General features: G+C 36.3%; 1 protein-coding gene across 3 annotated transcripts; it reads right to left on the bottom strand.

The window, feature by feature from the left end:
- Positions 1–8,747: 8,747 nt before the first annotated feature.
- LOC126718009 (chaperonin 60 subunit beta 4, chloroplastic) lies at positions 8,748–14,954 on the bottom strand. 3 transcript variants are annotated; one of them, XM_050420033.1, is made up of 14 exons: positions 14,683–14,953; positions 14,467–14,592; positions 13,212–13,349; positions 12,581–12,676; positions 12,246–12,488; positions 11,933–12,167; positions 11,021–11,190; positions 10,765–10,842; positions 10,589–10,660; positions 10,406–10,510; positions 10,112–10,204; positions 9,897–9,989; positions 9,312–9,435; positions 9,092–9,216 (listed from the first exon to the last, which is right to left on the bottom strand). In XM_050420033.1, exons 1-14 carry the CDS (start codon positions 14,830–14,832, stop codon positions 9,194–9,196), a joined length of 1,746 nt encoding a protein of 581 aa, XP_050275990.1. In that variant the 5' UTR covers positions 14,833–14,953; the 3' UTR covers positions 9,092–9,193. The 3 variants fall into 3 exon arrangements, 2 of the variants coding, with proteins under 2 accessions (XP_050275991.1, XP_050275990.1); XM_050420034.1 differs by lacking the exon at positions 10,112–10,204 and having other exon boundaries at positions 8,748–9,216; positions 14,683–14,954; XR_007652803.1 differs by lacking the exons at positions 9,092–9,216; positions 9,312–9,435 and having other exon boundaries at positions 9,934–9,989; positions 10,112–10,217; positions 14,683–14,954.
- Positions 14,955–18,145: the final 3,191 nt, after the last annotated feature.

The following is an 18,145-nucleotide window of genomic DNA, read 5'->3' as shown; positions in this document are numbered from 1 at the left end:
TCCTCACTATGTTCTCCAAGGTCTTGAACAAGCAAACTCAACTCATCCGAAGACTCAACATGAGCAATAGTCATGAAAGCTGAATAGTTCCTTTCTCCATCACAGCTCTCTTCAGATTCTGAATCGGACGAGTCTGAATCACTCAATGTCGTGGCATACACCTTGCCTTTCGATTTCAAATAATTAGGACATTCCTTCTTGAAGTGTCCATGCCCATTGCATTCAAAACAAGTGACACCTTGTGTGGATTGGGATTCTTTTCCATCTTTTCTTTTGAAATCCCTCTTCTCCCTTCCAGAATTTTGGAATTTTCTCTTATCATCAAATTTTCCATTGTTTTTGAATTTCAAAAACTTTCTGAAATTTTTGACAAGATAGGCTACATCTTTGTCCACCATATCTTCTCCCGATGAGCCTTGATCTTCCACCTTCTCATTAGTGGTCTTTAGAGCAAGGGATTTACCCTTCCGTTGATTTGGCAGCGACATCTCATAAGTCTGTAGTGAACCAACCAGCTCCTGTACCTTGATGTCGTCAAGATCCTTGCTCTCTTCAATGGCTGTCACTTTGGCACGGAAGCTTTCCGGCAATGATCGAAGGATCTTCCTTACAATCTTTGAGTCCTCCATCTTCTCCCCCAAGTTAAACTTACTGACAACCACTTCATTTAACTTCCCATAGAAAGAGTCGAAAGACTCATCCTCACTCATCTTGAGCTCCTCAAACCGAGTGGTCAGCATTTGTAACTTGGTATCTTTCACTTTCTTCGTGCCTTCATAAGTTGTTTCCAGAATCTCCCATGCATCTTTGGCAATGGTAATGTGAGAAATCCTGTGAAATTCATCTGGAGACACACCACAGAAAATAGCATTTAGTGCTTTACTGTTAGCATTAGATGCAGCAAGTGCTGCCTTATCCCATGTGGATTTGGCTGCCTCAGGTTTGGCCCAACCAATCTCAACAGCATCCCACACGGATTCATCAATAGAGCATAAAAAAGCTCTCATACGAACCTTCCAAAACGCATAATTACTTCCATCAAAATATGGAGGTGCATTAAGGGATTGAGACCTATCCATCTCAAAAAGGGAGTCAAGGATCACACAATGGTAATGAAACCAAACAGATGTGTACCCGCTCTGATACCAATTGAAAGTTCAAAAACGTGTACAAAAACACTTTTGAACGTTTAGACCCCCAAAAACCAACTTAATCAACACAAGCAATATGTTAAACAACTAGTGTGCAGAAACTTAACATATGCTATAATATGGAATTGGTTAAACAACTATCTAAGCCATAACAAAATAAACCACAGCAGATAAAGTAAAGGCAGAGATAGAGAGGAAGGAAGATGCAAACACAGAGATAACACCAGATGTGTTATCGAAGAGGAAACCGAAGACCTCGGCGAAAAACCTCTCCGCCGCCCTCCAAGCGGTAATCAATCCACTAGAAAATACAGTTGGGATACAAGGACAGCAATAGACCCTCCAAGCCTAATCTACCCAATGCACCTAAGCCCTCCAAGCTTCTTGCTCCAACGAGGTTGCGCCGAACCTTTTTCTTTTCTAGCTTTCCGGATTCCGCTACTACACCGTAGCATCAACCAATGAATATTGGCTCCTTCCTAACTGCTTCCCAGAACTCCAAACGTCTGTCTCACAGAGATGATAATGGTGAGAACCAGGTTTGGTATAATGCCTCTCAAGGATTTGACAATGGAGAGGAAGAGAGTGAGGGAATTTGATGAGACTCTAAGGTAGAGATTGTGGGTGAAACAATCTAGTTTTTCTTTAGGGTTTCTCTCTCAAAATTCTCTCTGGAAGCTCTCTTTCAATCGTGGGTTAAAAGGGTATTTATACTGGAGTGAAGAGGAATGCGAAACGTCAGGTTTTTCCAAAACAGGGGTGGCTCGCGGCTTGACCTTGCGGCTTGACCAAGTCGCGAGATCCAGTCGCAAGTTAACCGTATGGCCAGTTGTCCTGTTTTGTCCTGTAGTGCTCCAGCTAGCATGACTGTTCATCTTCCAGCATGCTTGGCACGTGTGCATCTTCTGGCGGGTTGAAGCCGCGAGTCCACCCGCGAGTCCCAGCCGCGACACTCTGTTTTCTTGCACACTCTTGAGCAAACTTCACTCTATCTCACTCACTACCCTTACAACAATCCCACCTAAATATAGGGTTACTAAATGCTGAATTACAAGCAAATTTGGCACGGAATAAAGCCAATTAGATGGTTGAATAAATTCAACCTTACACCTGTGTTTAGGTGGGATTCATGTAAGGGTAGTGTGTGAGAGAGTGTGAAAAAATGCTCAAGACTGTGCAGTGAAGCAAGGACTCGCGACTGGATCTCGCGGGTGGCTCGCAGTTTGCAAGCCGCCAGATGATGCACACAAGTGAAGTATGTAGAGAAGCTGAACCGTTATGCCAGTTGTAGCACTACAAGACAAAAAGTCCAGATTGGCCATTTAGTTAGCTCGCGGCTTGGACTCGCGACTTAGACAAGTCGTGAGACCAAGTCGCTAGTCCACCCTGTTATGGAAAAACTAACTCTTTGCATTCCTTCTCACTCCAATATAAATACCCCTTATACCCATGAAATATAGAGAGTTTCTAGAGAGAATTTTGAGAGACAAACCCTAGAGAAAAACAAGATTGACTCATCCACAATCTTTACATAGTGACTCTTCAAATTCTTCAACTCTCACCTTCTCTATTGTTACATTCTTGAGAGGTACATTAGTCAAAACATTTTTTTACCATACCCATATCTGTGAGAAGACTATTTGGTGCTTGGGAAGCAGTTAGGAAGGGACCAATTCATATTGGTTGTTGCTATGGGTTATAGCGGAATTCGGTAAGTTAAAGAAGACAAAGGTTCGGCGTAACTTCGTTGGAGTAAGAAGCTTGGAGGGTTTAGGTACACTAGGTAGATTAGATTTGGAGGGTCTTTTGCTATTCATGTATCCCAACTTCATTCTTTAGTGGATTATTTACCGCTTGGAGGGCGGCGGAGAGGTTTTATGCCGAGAGCTTCGGTTTCCTCTTTGATAACACATCGTTGTGTTGTCCTTGTATTTGCATCTCTCTTCCCTTAATCTTTATTATTTAATTTCTACTGTGGATGTGATTTTATTTGATTTAGATTGTTTATCAATTATGTTATAAGCTTATGTTCATTTTTCGCACATATATTGTTTGATATTAAGCTTGAATTGGTAAATTGTAAATTGGAGGTCTAAACGTTCAAGGTGTTTATACACTATTTGAACATTCAATTGGTATCAGAGCGGGTACACTTGTTGTGGTTTAAATACCTAAGTGTGATCCTTGACCCTTTATGTATTTTGCCATTAATAATACTTTGTATGCTTCTATAGATGTTTTGGATGTTAATAAATGTAACATGCTACATGTTTGTGAAAATGTCTCTATGAGTGATGATCCTCATGATTGTGATGCTATGTTACATGAATTTTTGGATGTTGTTGATATTCCTAACATCAAATTCTTCAAGAAAAAGGCTAAAGAAGTTTCATAAAGATTTGAACAAGTTATTTTGTGAAAAGAATGATTTGATTGCTAAGTTCAATGAATCCAACAAATTGGTTGAGAAATATAAGACATTTGCTGAAAATTCTCTTGAAAAGCTGAAAAAGTTTGAATGTTTAAATATGGACTTGGATGCTAAACTTGTTTTGTCTAACAAACTTGTTGATAAGCTAAAATGTGAGAATAATTCTCTAAAAATGCATGCCAAGTGTTTGATTGCTGAACCTATTACTAAAAAAGATGAAAATATATGTTGCAATTATGTTGTGGTACCCGATTTTATATCCATTGTGTGTTCTACCTCAAAGGACAAATCGGTGTACATTCCTTCATATAGAAGAAATCAAAAGGTAGAGAGAAAGACTATTAAGTGAAAGCCTCCGTTTAGATTTTAAACTAAGGTTTTAGATGGATCTAAATTTGTTCCAACTTGTCATCATTGTGGTGTGATTGGTCATATAAGACCTTAATGTCGTAAGTGGAAGAGAGAACAAAATCATATGGCTAAATCCCTTCCCAAAAAGCTTAGTGGACCTAAACACATTGTTTGTCACCATTGTGATGCTTTTAGTCATCTAAGACCTTATTACTCTAAGTTTCATGCTTTTAAAAGAATCAAAAGAAAAGAGAAACTTGAGCTTCTTGGAAGGTATGCTAAAAAGGGTAAACCAGTTTTGAGTGAAGATAGTATGTTGTTAAAGAAAATGTTTAATGCTCTTAACTCCTTGACTATGTGCATCTTCGGTTCTTATTCTTTCAATCCCCGTCTCAATTCTCATGAAACAGTCATTCCAAACAATCGTTCCGTTTGAATGAGGAAGGGTTCCTATGGTTGAGCTTTTGCTCTTTTGGTCATTGATCTAATTTTTTCGATCTTTGTAAGACCCTTCATGCATTAGATGTCAAATCTTCATACATTTTGTGCATTTTGCTTTTCTTTGTATGCATTGCTTTTGTTTTGGTCTTACTTTTATGTTTTAGTTTTGTGTGAGTAAAAATCCAAAACCACATAAAAAGTGAAAATTTCAAAAAGTTTAATCGTATATGTTTGAGCACATATCACATGTAAGTTTAGCCTAGTACCTTCGTACAAATGGCTTGGTGTATTTATAAACTTAGCTTGTTATGTATGCACATCTATCTTTGTGAGAAAAATCATGACATCTATATGTGATTGTTGTAAATCGATCTTCAAGTTTGTCATGAATGATTAGTTAATAGTCTTGTTGGTTTTGACACATGCGTAGACTTGTGCCTATATATCTTCCCACTCTTTTATTGTTTTTGCTTAAAGAGCTCAATAAATGTAAATCTCCAAATGAAAAGAGATAATGAGTTGCAAAAACCGTCGCACATACTAGTATTCTATTAGGAAAAAAGGAAAGCGACTTTTATGAAAATGTATGATGCCCCAAAAAGTCAAAGGCTTGTTCATCAAATTGAAATATAAAAAATTTCAAGCATCGATCTCTAAAATGAGATGTATTGATTCAAAAAGATCAAGTGATATGAATTGTAAAGAAGCTAAATGAAAAGCTTCAAAGATATGTAATCATTTTCTTGTGGGAGGTCATATATGTTCATTTCTATAATTGAGATAGACCACTTGACTTAGTACTAGTTGTGTATGACTTGATTGAATTGATCATTGAAACTTCACTCTAGACTAAAGACTATTTCATATTTGATACACACACACAACACACATGCCTAATGTTCAATGAATGCCTTATTCATTTGTTCGATTGTACTTGTTTAAATATGATGTGTGTGTGCTCATCTATATATGGATCAATCCAAAAAGATTTTTGATCTTTTTATATGTATTTGGAAGTGATTTTTATCACTCTTTGTATTCATGTTTTGTGCTTACATTATTTTTCATAGTTTAAACATGTTCTGTGCTGAAAAACAGGTGTCAGAATTTTTCACGACTCGCTAGTCGTGAAACCCCAGTCGCGAGTTCATCCAAAAGTTTTCGTGATTCACTCGCGACTCAATTATGGCTCGTGAAAATTTTTGCGACTCCTCTAGTCGCAAAAAATTTTGCGACTCCTCTAGTCGCAAAACGCCCAAAAATAGCTTTTTAAAGAGTTTTTTTGTGGGAAAATTGTTTTAAACCTCTCCCATCCTCTTTTAAACCTCTCTTTCAATATTCTTACATCAAAACCTAATCAATTTGAATGTTTTTTCATTTCATTAACATCTCTAAGGTAATTATAAACTTTTTTCATTGATTTTGATCCTTAGATTATGTTTTGGAGAGTTTTGTGCTATTGGTTGAGATTTTCATCATAGGAGTTGGGAAAACTTAATTTTTGTCAAATTTTTTCTTGGGATTGGTTTCTTTTATTGATTTGCATTGGATGTTGGCCCTTTATGACAAAAAGAACATGTATTAAGGGTGGTTTTCATGATATTCATGCATTGTTTTATATTGTTGTTCATAGTGTGCACACTAGGTGTTTGATAAAATGCCTCTTAGTCATTTTCTCACTTATTTGGACTTCGATGAGTACCAAACTTTGGGATTTCTCAGGTTTCCTCATTAGGAACATGTTTAGTTCATTGGTTGTATATTTAACACATCTTGCTCCACAAATGCATTTTCCATGCATTAATCATGCATTGCACATCGCCACCTCTTGTACACACCTTAGCTACCCTTGTTATGCATTGGTCTATACCTTGTTTCTTCATCCTAGCATGTCATATTTACCTTATGCTTTGTAGTATTTTGTTTTTATCTTTTGTTTGAGTTTCATTTCTCATTCATCTTACACCCCTCATGCATCATTCTCCTTGTTCATACCTTCATCTCTTGTCCTCTTTTCTCTTTGACCCATTTGTCTATTCGTGTCAAAAAAGGGGAGAGTATACTCTAGAGTAGTATACTGGAGAGTTTTGTCATTTCTATATGACTCTTGTGCACATCCTTAGGAGAGAAATTCTATTTCTTGTGCACATGTGTAGGGGGAGAGATATTCCATAAGGAAGATGCATATACCAAGGAGAAGAAGACATTGTGTTAATATGAAAACTCTGTTTTGTTTGCTTTTCTTTATATTTGTTTTCTTGTTTGCTTTTTTATGCTTTTTTATGCTTTTTTATGCTTTGAGTTATGTTTAGTATCTATGCTTTGTTATTCTCATTGCATCGTGTTTATATGTTGGACATGCTTACTTCCTTATGCATAGTTCTTCATTGAATACATGTTTGGATGATCATTTGTTTTGCTATATGATCATTGTAGTAATTTTTATACGACTATTTTTGGTATAATCAAGTTGCTCATATGTTTCACATCTTGTTTACTTGCAATTTACTTGTTACATTATACTTGTCCTTTTATTACTTGCTTTACCTTGAGGGTCTAATGTGTTTTGTGCAAGTATTTCAGGTTATAGGTATATATGTTCCAAGTTCATCACATCTCCTATGACTCGTGATAGGGGGAGAAAGAGAGAAAAAACTTTGTGTTATATTAACTATATTTTTGCTTTGCTCATAGTTCATGATAATGCTTAGCTATTTGAAATAGTTTATTTTGTACCTTTACTTTGTAGCGTAGTATTTGTTGTCTAATGTTTTACATTTTCTTTAAGTACATCATTCTTGTGCCCTTTGTTGAATTTTTATCCTTGATGCATTTACCTAATGTTTATGTATCGGTTGAGTGTTGGACATGCAAATGATACTTTGCATTGAGCTTATTAGCTTGCATGTCTGGATGTTCATTCCTTGTGTGAATAAGCATTGTGGTCACTATTTATAGTGATTGTTTGTTTTTGGTCAAGTCATGGTTTATTCTTTAATTCCATTTTTGCTTGATCGCATTGTACTTGCTCTGTATGCATTACAAATTTTCTGCATACAATGATCATATTGTGTTGTTGTGTTTCAGGAGATGCTTGTTCTTATGGTTCAAGAGCTTCACAGATTCTAGAGTCAGGTGTGAGTAAATTTTGTTCAACTGTTCCCAACTCACATGTTAAATCTAGAGTTTTTTTTAGGGTTTTGTCATGGAATAGCCAAAGAGGGAATTTGTAAGGTTGAATTTAATCAACCATCTTATTGGCTTTATTCCGTGCCAAATTTACTTGTAATTTAGCAATTAGTAATCCTGTGTTTAGGTGAGATTCATGTAAGGGTAGTGTGTGAGAGAGTGTGAAGAAATACTCAAGATTGTGCAGTGAAGTAAGGACTCGCGGCTGGATCTTGTAGATTGCAAGTCGCTAGATGATGCACACGAGTGAAACATGCAAAGAAGCTGAAACGTTATGCCAGCTGTAGCATTACAGGATAAAAAGTCTAGATTGACCATTCAGTTAGCTCGCAGCTTGGACTTGCGACTCAGTCAAGTCGCGAGGCCAAGTCATCAGTCCACTCTGTTATGTAAAAACTGACTCTTCGCATTCCTTTTTCACTCCAGTATAAATACCCCTTATACCCACGAAATATAGAGAGCTTCCAGAGAGAATTTTAAGAGAGAAACCCTAGAGAAAAATAAGATTGACTCATCCACAATCTTTACATAGTGACTCTTCAAATTCCTCAACTCTCACCCTCTCCATTATTACATCCTTGAGAGGTACATTAGCCAAAACATTTTCTCACCACACCTATATATGTGAGAAGGCTATTTGGTGTTTGGGAAACAGTTAGGAAGTGACCAATTCATATTAGTTGATGCTATAAGTTATAGCGGAATCCGGTAAGCTAAAGAAAACAAAGGTTCGGCGTAACCTCGTTGGAGCAAAAAGCTTAGAGGGCTTAGGTACACTGGGTAGATTAGGCTTGGAGGGTCTTCTGCTGTTCATGTATCCTAATTTCATTCTTTAGTGGATTATTTACCATTTGGACGGTGGCAGAGAGGTTTTACGTCGAGGGTTTCGGTTTCTTCTTCGATAACACATCGTTGTGTTGTCCTTGTGTTTGCATTTTTCTTAAGATCTTTGCCATTTAATTTCTGTTGTGGATGTCATTTTATTTGGTTTAGATTGTTTATCAATTCTGTTATAAGCTTATGTTCATTTTCTGTACATATATTGTTTGATATTAAGCTTGAATTGGTAAATTGTAAATTGAGGGTCTAAACGTTTAAGGTGTTTTATACACTATTTGAACATTCAGATATTTCTCCCAAGACAGGCAGGGTGAGCCCAGAAACACATTACAATTTAGACCAGGTTTACAAAATTGTAATAGCTTATAGCTTTTCCAAATGTATCATATGTTTAGCCAGTAATGCATTTCAAGGTAAATTCTGTCTTGATCCTTTGAGGTTCTGTTGTCATTACCAGAAAAAATTAGCTTCCATCAAGGAAAGCAACATCACTAGTACCATACCATATCCCTTTCCAAAGTGAGCTAACTTAGGCAACCACCTTATCTTGTTGGATTCCCTCTTTAGGCCCCCGAGGCAAATTAGCATGAAGGAATTGAATTGAACATCAGCACCATTGTATCGGTAAATTGGGATTTTTAGGTAACCTTTGTATGATTGATAAATCCTATAAGGCTTTGTTTGAGAGTTCATAAAAGAATAGAATGGAATTGAAAGAGTAAATTTATAAAGGACTAGAATGAGCGCAACATTTTAAGAGCTGGATAGGAGTATAAGTCCATCCCCCAAACTAAAAGTTCATTGGGCTGAGACCTGAATGATAAAATATTGAAATATATCGTCACTTAACTTGCTACAATATGTCACAGGTGAAGAAATTAAAACTTCTTTGGGAATGCAGAAATCACCTGATGTTGGCATTGGTGGTCTCCTTGGGATGGGCTCTAGTTCCTTGATGTCAACTACAACTGCAGAAGAAGTCAGAAAACTCTTGGCTACAGATGCTGCATGCTCCAAACAACATCTAACTACCTGCTCCAATGTTTGATCAATGAGATAATTTTATTAGCTATAATTTCTCCTACATCTTGGTTAGGTCAAAGACTAGATTTTTTGGCTTAGAAGTTAAAACTGAAATCCTTAATTATATATGTTCTTGATTGAGATCTTAATCTAATTTCATTGAAACATATTCATTTGTAATGTTTTCTGCATGAGAGTTAGATAACATCTCTCCATATCATCTGGTAGCTTTCTCATGGGGTGAAATATATTGGCACATGGTATGCCCAACACTTACATGTCCAGGTAATTAGGCCAGTGATATGTGCATCTTCTAATATATCCATTCTTTTTATTTTTGATTTGTAAGTTTACACATGCATCTAGTGTGTTTTGAACCCACAACCTTACCCTCCACCCTTTCTTATAGGGAGAGGAGGTGCCATCTGAGCTAGAGCTCATTAGTGATAAAACCATTCAGTTGATGATACCTTTGATGGATCCATAATTCCTGCCTTCATCAAATCCTCATAACAGTCTCTTGCAGCGTTGTATCCATAGTTAATATTATCATTAGAAAGAACCTGCAAACATTATTTAACAGGACAGTTTATGGATTGTATATCTATAACAAACAGCATAATTTGGTTTTTTTTTTTAATCTCAATTTACTTAAAAAAGAAAATAAGGCTTATTGTGCAGAGACCTTTTCTATAACCACATTGCCATTTACACCTGCATTTTTGGCAATCAGTCTTGCAGGATAATGCAAAGCTCTTCGGAAGATCTCAGCTCCAATCTGCAAAGCACTTCTATTTCTAACTTCACAATCTTTTTATGTACAGTCAAAAGAAACTAATTGCATCACTACAACACCATGTGGATATGTAATATATGACATACACTTGATTTAGAAATTCGGAAATGAACTTATGTGGACTTCAAATATTAAGGCCACTGATTGTGATATGTAATCTGGAAGGAAATGACGGAGACGTACCTTCTGTTCTTCATTGTCCAAGAGTTGTTTGATGCCATCTACCTTTGTAGATAGCCTCAAAAGGCAACATCCCCCACCAACTACAACACCTTCCTCAATTGCTGACTGTAATATTCCAAGTTAGTAGGTTACTTTACTGATTCACAAACCAGCTTCTAATGAGATAAAAAAGAGATTTGCTACCTTGGTTGCATTCAAAGCATCTTCAATCCTGAGTTGCTTATCCTTCAATTCAACTTGTGTTTGCGCTCCTACCTAGGATTAAATTGATAAAACTCAGTCTGTCAGTTTGACAGTGAGCTACAGCCTCCAGACTCCCAGATTGGCAAGATGCGGGCTGTAAACATAACTTTGATTACCTGAAGAATGGCAATTCCCCCTGATAACCTAGCTATTCTTTCATTCAGTATCTTCTTTTGAAAATTTTCTTCAGTATTCTGCAAAACAAGAAACCATCCCATTGGTATTCTTGGGAATGCTAACAATACATCAATTCTTTCTACAACTCAGCAGTGCACTAGTGTTAAAGTGTGCCTATTTACTTTTGCAATTAACATTAAATATGGAACTTCAAAGCAGACAATACACCAATGCAGCTAGAGATGTTAGTTGCACCTCAACAAGCCCCCGGATTTGAGAAACCCGCTTTTCAACTGCTTCAAAAGTGCTCCCATCTGTGACTAGTAACGTAGAATCCTTGGTTATCAAAACCTTGGTAGCACAGCCCAACACCTCCTTGCCAGCCTTCTCGAGGGTCAAACCTATCTCATCTCTGATTACTGTACCTGCAAAAATTATCAAGATCCAAGAATGCAAGAGCATGAAGAACTGTAAAAGGCAAAATGTGAAAGGGATGAAAGAACAACTCAACTAATTAAGTATTAACACAAACTATGTGAGTTTGGTTACATGAATTTCCTATCACTAAATCCCATTTAACCTTATATCCATTTTTCAAAAGAATTTGTGCTTATGAGATGTGGCTAACTTTGCCTTGACCTACAACCATCCCCCCATTTTTCTGGGCAAGGGATCCACTATGTAAATATATTCAAGATGGGCTAAGGAGAAACATAAGAAACGAAATTTTAATATTTAAATTTAAATGAAATTGTATTTATTTAGTTTTATATAAAGGATCTTAGAATATCAAACAACAATCAATTGCAGACCTAGATTGATTCAGTGTGTTGTCTGTTAGTAGTACTAGTAGTAGTGGTGTTACTATTGCTACAAATACTACTCTTTGTTACTGTTATTATCACTGAGATATAGCCCAAAGGATGTGTTTTTATTGTTCACCTCAAAAAGCTACTGAAAACAGCATGTTCATATTTGGTGTTTCAACAACCCTAAGTGCATGGGCATAGAATTTGGGTTACTGGAATACCCAATAAAGTTAAAGTTGCTTCTTTCTTTTTCCTCATCCAATGAAAGGAAATATATGTTTGTAGCTGTTGTAATTGACATATAAGCACTATCAAAATCGATGCTATAATATCTAAGTTCTGGTGTTTAATCCGCTACCTCCAGTCAAGATGGCGATGTCATCTAAGTAGTGGCTCTTGCGCTCACCAAAGGCAGGAGCCTTAATAGCAGCTGCCTTCAGCACACCCCTGAGTTTATTTCTAATTACTGCAGCCAGAGCTTCCTGCTCAATGCCCTCTGCAACTATCACAATTGGATACTTCTCTTTAACTGCACTGTCCAATATTTTAAATATCTCCTTTGGGTTTGTGATTTTTTTGTCGACCAAAAGTAACTGCAAACAAAAAATTTCACACGTTCTAATCACTTCATGGGAGAACATGCCAGACTATGTAAATTGTACAATTCCTACCTTGCAATTGTGGAACTCCACTGTCATCTTTTGTCGATCAGTTACAAAGTAAGGAGACAAATATCCACGATCAAATTGCATTCCTTCTACAATTTGTAGACTGTTCTCGGTACTTTTTCCTTTTTCAATTGTCACTACACCCTTCTTCCCCACTTGATGAAGAGCATCAGCTATCATGTTTCCCACCACATGATCATTTCCCGCACTAACTGCAGCAACATATGCAAGCTCATTATCTTCAACCTGCATACATATGAAATGTATTGCAGTTTAATTCAGCTAAAGTGAGAAAATACTTCTTGGAGAAACCAAAATAAGAAAAATATCTTGTTTACCTCTCTGGACATTAATTTCAGTTCAGAAACAAGGGCCTTTGCAGTCTTCTCAATCCCACAAGCAATTTGGACAGGATTCATACCAGCAGCAATAACCTAGGAAAGGTTCAATGATTAAAACAAAATATTGACTGAGCTTGACATAACTTCCTAATCCATTCAAAGTGGAGGTACCTTTATATATATATATGTGTGTGTGTGTGTGTGTGTGTGTGTGTGTGTTGTCAAAAGAAGTGCCTTTAATATAGAGAAAGCTGTAGGAGATATTAACTCCATATAAGCAATTTCATGAGGCAATTGACAAGCCCTGCCTTCTGTATAATTTTTTATGACACAACCTAACCTAGATGGTAAGGCCTTATTGGTGTAGAACCTGCTCAAAACTAGTTGTCTTCTTAACTCACAAATAATCTATCGCCTAATTGAGAAGTGCACTTTCACAATGTTAAAAAGCCCTGCCATTTGTTGCCTAGTGTTTTTAGAAAGCTTGCCTTCCAGGCATTTCCTTGTTTAGAAAGCACTCCATTATATTTCAATGGTAGAATATGCAGTGGTCCTTAACCCATCAAAAGAAAAACTTCTTTTGTTGTAGTTATAAATGGGCTACTCATGTACAGGACCCAATTCATACCTTCAAACCCTCAGCAATTAGACCCTGAGCAAGAATGATTGATGTAGTGGAACCATCACCAGCAAGGTCATTTGTTCTGGCACCAGCTTGTCTCACCAGTTTAACTCCAACATTCTCCAAGGGGTCCTCCAATTCAATCTAAATAAAACAATTTAGAACCAGTTAAGGGGAAAGCACCTGATAAGAAAAGTTATGATTTAAATATTAGATTTTCTTTTTGTTAATGATGTAATTTGAATAATTAGAATTTTCCCTTTGCTACTGATGTTACGCCACCATTGTGTCAGAGAAAAATGATTTGAAGTAAAACAATAGCAAGAATTAAGGCGGATGAGGGAATGAAATGAAGTTACTTTCTATAGAGATTTCTTTTAAAGTCTTTGACAAACACTTAAAAAATAAAATTGTATATTAAATTATGGCCATAATGCCATTTTTGATATAGATGAAATGCTATAAGCTTTTTTTTTTTGGATAAGTAATGATGATATATATTCAAGAACACTACCTTAAGCAAAAAAACTTGAAAGTCAACTCACATATTTATATATACAAAATAAGCTCAAAATGAAATTGTCAATTTGATATGCATGCATAATGTAAGAGATAAAAAGGTATCAAATAAAATTAAAAAATGTTGTTGCAACGAGGCAAGTAGATAATGAAAGATGAAGAAAATCCCCAGCAAATTGTGATAAAGATATAAAAGACGCATATGTCCTGGTATAAGTCACTTCTCACTTACTGCACACTTGCACCTCACCATGAAAGACATCTGCTTTTCCTCTTATATGTTGTTCTTGCTTACAAAGTACAATCGTACTTGCATATATGATATACACAAAAAATAGTAATAGTTGTTCTATATACTGCAGCCAATTGATTTTTATCTTACTATCACTTAACTGTTTTAGGTCTGGATAATATATAAGCGGGGAACCATTTCTCATGCTGAAACCTTGGCTCCCGCAATTGTACAAGCATTTGAAACATGGCTTCAATGGTACTTAACTTAAATGCATTATCTCAAACCAAAACTACAAGTCTTACAAATTAAAATCATGGTAAACTTCTAGGACTAGGGAGACAAATAATTAATAATCAACTCTGTATGAAAATTTGAACTAATAGTAATTTAAATTTCTAGCCACCTATGCCATAATTGTCAACTTAAAATGTGTAACCAAATAATGAAATGGACAAGATAAAGAAGAATGTGAAAAGGGTAATGGACAAATGGGTGCGTGTGCAATACCTCTTTGAGAACAGTTTCACCATCATTTACAATTTTTGGAGGTCCGTACTTGTTCTGCAATACCACATTCCTCCCCTTTGGACCCAAAGTCACCCCAACAAGTTCAGCCACCATGTCCACCCCTGCCTGCATCACCAAAGTCCAAACCAGACATTCAAATCAAGCCCAGCAAAATACAAATGTGGGTGTTGAAGAACTAGTGCCATGGACTGTAACCTGAAGCTTCTTTGTGGTTGAACCATCTTGGTTAAAGTGAAGCTCTTTGGCCATGGCTTTTGGGTTTAACATGGAAGGTGAGGAAGGTCTTTTGGGCAGTATTGGGTTGGCGAAATAAAGAACAGAGATATGGGTTGCAGAAGATGCCATGACCTGCTGGTTCAGTTTGGTGTGCTGGTTAAAGTAAAAAATATCTTGATAAATTGTTTGGAGGATAAGAGATTACGAGAGAGAGAGAGAGAGAGAGAGAGGATGGTTCTAACGAAAAAAAAAAAAAAAAATCTAAGTACATGTTTTGGCGCTATTCCAAGACCAACATGTATGTAAGTCTAATAGAACATTACGGTTGTCTATGAAAGAGGTAATCGTAGTGGCGTGCGTTCAACCTACTATTCGGACGACCCCAACCAACCTGTCGTTTTGGGTTGTTTTTTCGTTGGTGTGTTTGATTAGGATGTGAATTTTTTGTGAAGCTTAGGCTGTATCAAATCCGGATTGGCAAAAAGTAGATGATTTTAGATTGTTTAGTTGATTTATTTTGAATTTTGAGATTTTGTTTAATATATGTATAATATATAAAAGTTTGAATAATGGAAGGAAAACTCTCTTTTTTTTTGGGCTTAACAATATGGTTACATGATCCAACCCAACCCAACATGAATCCTACACATCATGTTTGTGTTTGTTTTTAAAGCCATCATAGGTTGGGTTGGGTTGACAATTTCTCAACCTGATAATATTGAGTTAGGTTGAAAAATACCTCAAATGCAACTCCGACCCAACCCATGCACTTCCCCACCGTATCATAATTTCTTAGATGCTTTGTTTTTGGTCTATGAACCACATCAAGGCAATGTTGAACATTAAGGCCTTGTCAGCATATCGTCAATAAGGCTGTCCACAGGTCGGGTTAGGTTGGGTTTAGGCCTAACTCATACTCGACTAGACTAGGTTAGGTGACTAAAAATTTGACCTGTACTTGACCGAATATAAGGGTCAGATCCAGTGGTTTGGTTCGTCGGTTGAATAGGTCACACTCGTCGGTTAGGCGAGTTCAAGCTTCGGATTGGGCCACTTTTGTGGATTTGCATGGATTTTTTTAATTCTATTTTTTACAGGCCTTTTTGGCCCAAATTAATGGCTTACCAAGAAATAAAGATTTATAAATTTTTGAACCTTGTATCTATATATTAGAGGGGCCTCTCTTTACATCATTTATTTCAAATTGGGCCTTCAAGTTCAACTTGTATTAAGCCACTACATAACTTTGAATTTTTTGGACCTCCAAGCCATATTAGTCCAAATTTAATATTTCCTAGTCCCCACATATTAACAAATAATGACAAAATACACACAAAATAGCATGTAAAAACCTGGGCAAAATATCAAACAAATAAAAACACACATAATAGCACTTTTTAACCACTTGTTAACCAACCACACAATACAAGTAAAAAATATTTTCAAAATGCCTTAGCCTTAGGAGTTAAGACCTAGGCAGTACCTTAAAAAGCCAGAAACAAATCAAGAAAACTCAATTGTCATAGGCATATGAAAGCCCATCTCAACCTATTAAACCTACCAACCATTTCTGAAAGTTCAAATAGTGTAAAAACACCCTTGAACGTTTAGATCCCCAATTTACAAATTAACCAATTCAAGCTTTATGTCAAACAACTAGTGTGCAGAAAATGAACAAAAGCTATAATATAGAATTGGAAAAACAATCTAAGCCAAATTAAAATCAAAACCCACAGTAGATAATAAAAGGCAAAGATAAAAAGGGAAGGAAGATGCAAACACAAAGACAACACACGATGTGTTATCGAAGAAGAAACCGAAACTCTCGGCGTAAAACCTCTCCGCCGCCCTCCAAGCGGTAAACAATCCACTAGAAAATGTAGTTGGGATATATGGACAGCAATAGACCCTCCAAGCCTAATCTACCCAGTGCACCTAAGCCCTCCAAGCTTCTTGCTCCAACGAGGTTGCGCCAAACCTTTTTCTTTTTTACCTTCCTGGATTCCGCTACTAGACCATAGCATCAACCAATGTAGATTGGTTCCTTCCTAACTGCTTCCCAGAACACCAAACAGCCCTCTCATAGTAATGAATATGGTGAGAACAAGGTTTTGGTAAAATGCCTCTCAAGGGTTTGACAATGTAGAGGAAGAGAGTTGAGGAATTTGAAGAGACTCTAATGTATAGATTGTAGTTGAATCAATCTTGTTTTACTCTAGGGTTTCCTTCTCAAAATTCTCTCTGGAAGCTCTCTTTCTTTTGTGGGTATAAGGGGTATATATACTAGGGTGAGAGAGGAATGTGAAACGTCAGGTTTTTCAAAATAGGACTGGCTCGCGGCTTGGCCTCGCGACTTGACTGAGTCGCGAGATCCAGTCGCGAGATAACCGTATGGCCAGTTGTCTTGTTTTGTCCTGTAGTGCTCCAGCTAGCATGACTATTCACCTTCTGGCATGCTTGGCACGTGTGCTGCATCTAGCGGCTTGCAGCCGCGAGTCACCCACGAGATCCAGCCGTGAGTCTCTGTTTTCTTGCACACTCTTGAGCATTTGACACTCTGTCTCACTCACTATCCTTACAACAAAACCCACCTAAATACAGGGTTACTAAATGCTAAAATACAAGCAAATTTGGCACGGAATAAAGCCAATAACATCGTTGATTAAATTCAACCTTACAATTTCACACAGCAAGTAACAAATTCTAGCAAATAAATCACAATCACACAGCAAGTATGGCAACAACAGATAAGAAGAGCATACTGTAAGGCAGTAAACTACCAAGGCAGTAGGCTAGTTACAATATTCTCAACAGTATATATAATTAATTACAATTATGAAATACCTAATTATTCCAAAAAAAAGCTTTTTCTAAAGCATTAAAGAACAACTACTGTTTCTTGGAAAAAAAGAAAAAGAAAAAAAAGAACAACTACTCTATTATCTATAGTTAAGTCCATAAAATATAGAGAAGCAGGAACAAACATAGGATTTCAAGTTAGGGGAGCAGAGTATAAGAAAAAAAAATGTGGGCAAGTCCAAATTTTATTTTATTTTTTAAAATTTGTGTGACATTTTAATTATAAGGGAAATTACAGTAAACCTATGGTTTTAAAAATTGGTACAGTAAAAAAATCGCAAAAGGGACTGGTTATCAATTTTATGGTTTGAACACAATCGAACCAATGACATCATAAATAATTTAATTAAGAATTTTTAAATTAAATAAATAAATAATAAGTTTTTTTTCATATACTAATAAACTAATAGTAATAAATATGTATGCTTGAAAAATATAAAACATCTTTTGAAAGAATTTATATAATTTTTTAGCATTTTACCTCTTATATTTGCAAAATAAAAATACCAAAATGTAACAAAGAGGATCTTATATCTAGAAAAAAAAAATCTCAAAAAAAAAATAGAAAAAAAAAAAAACAAAT

The sequence above is a fragment of the Quercus robur genome, chromosome 3 (assembly GCF_932294415.1).
Source record: "Quercus robur chromosome 3, dhQueRobu3.1, whole genome shotgun sequence".
Taxonomy (NCBI): domain Eukaryota; kingdom Viridiplantae; phylum Streptophyta; class Magnoliopsida; order Fagales; family Fagaceae; genus Quercus; species Quercus robur.
Note: the sequence above shows the minus strand (reverse complement) of the source record. Positions and strands in the feature narration are given on the sequence as shown.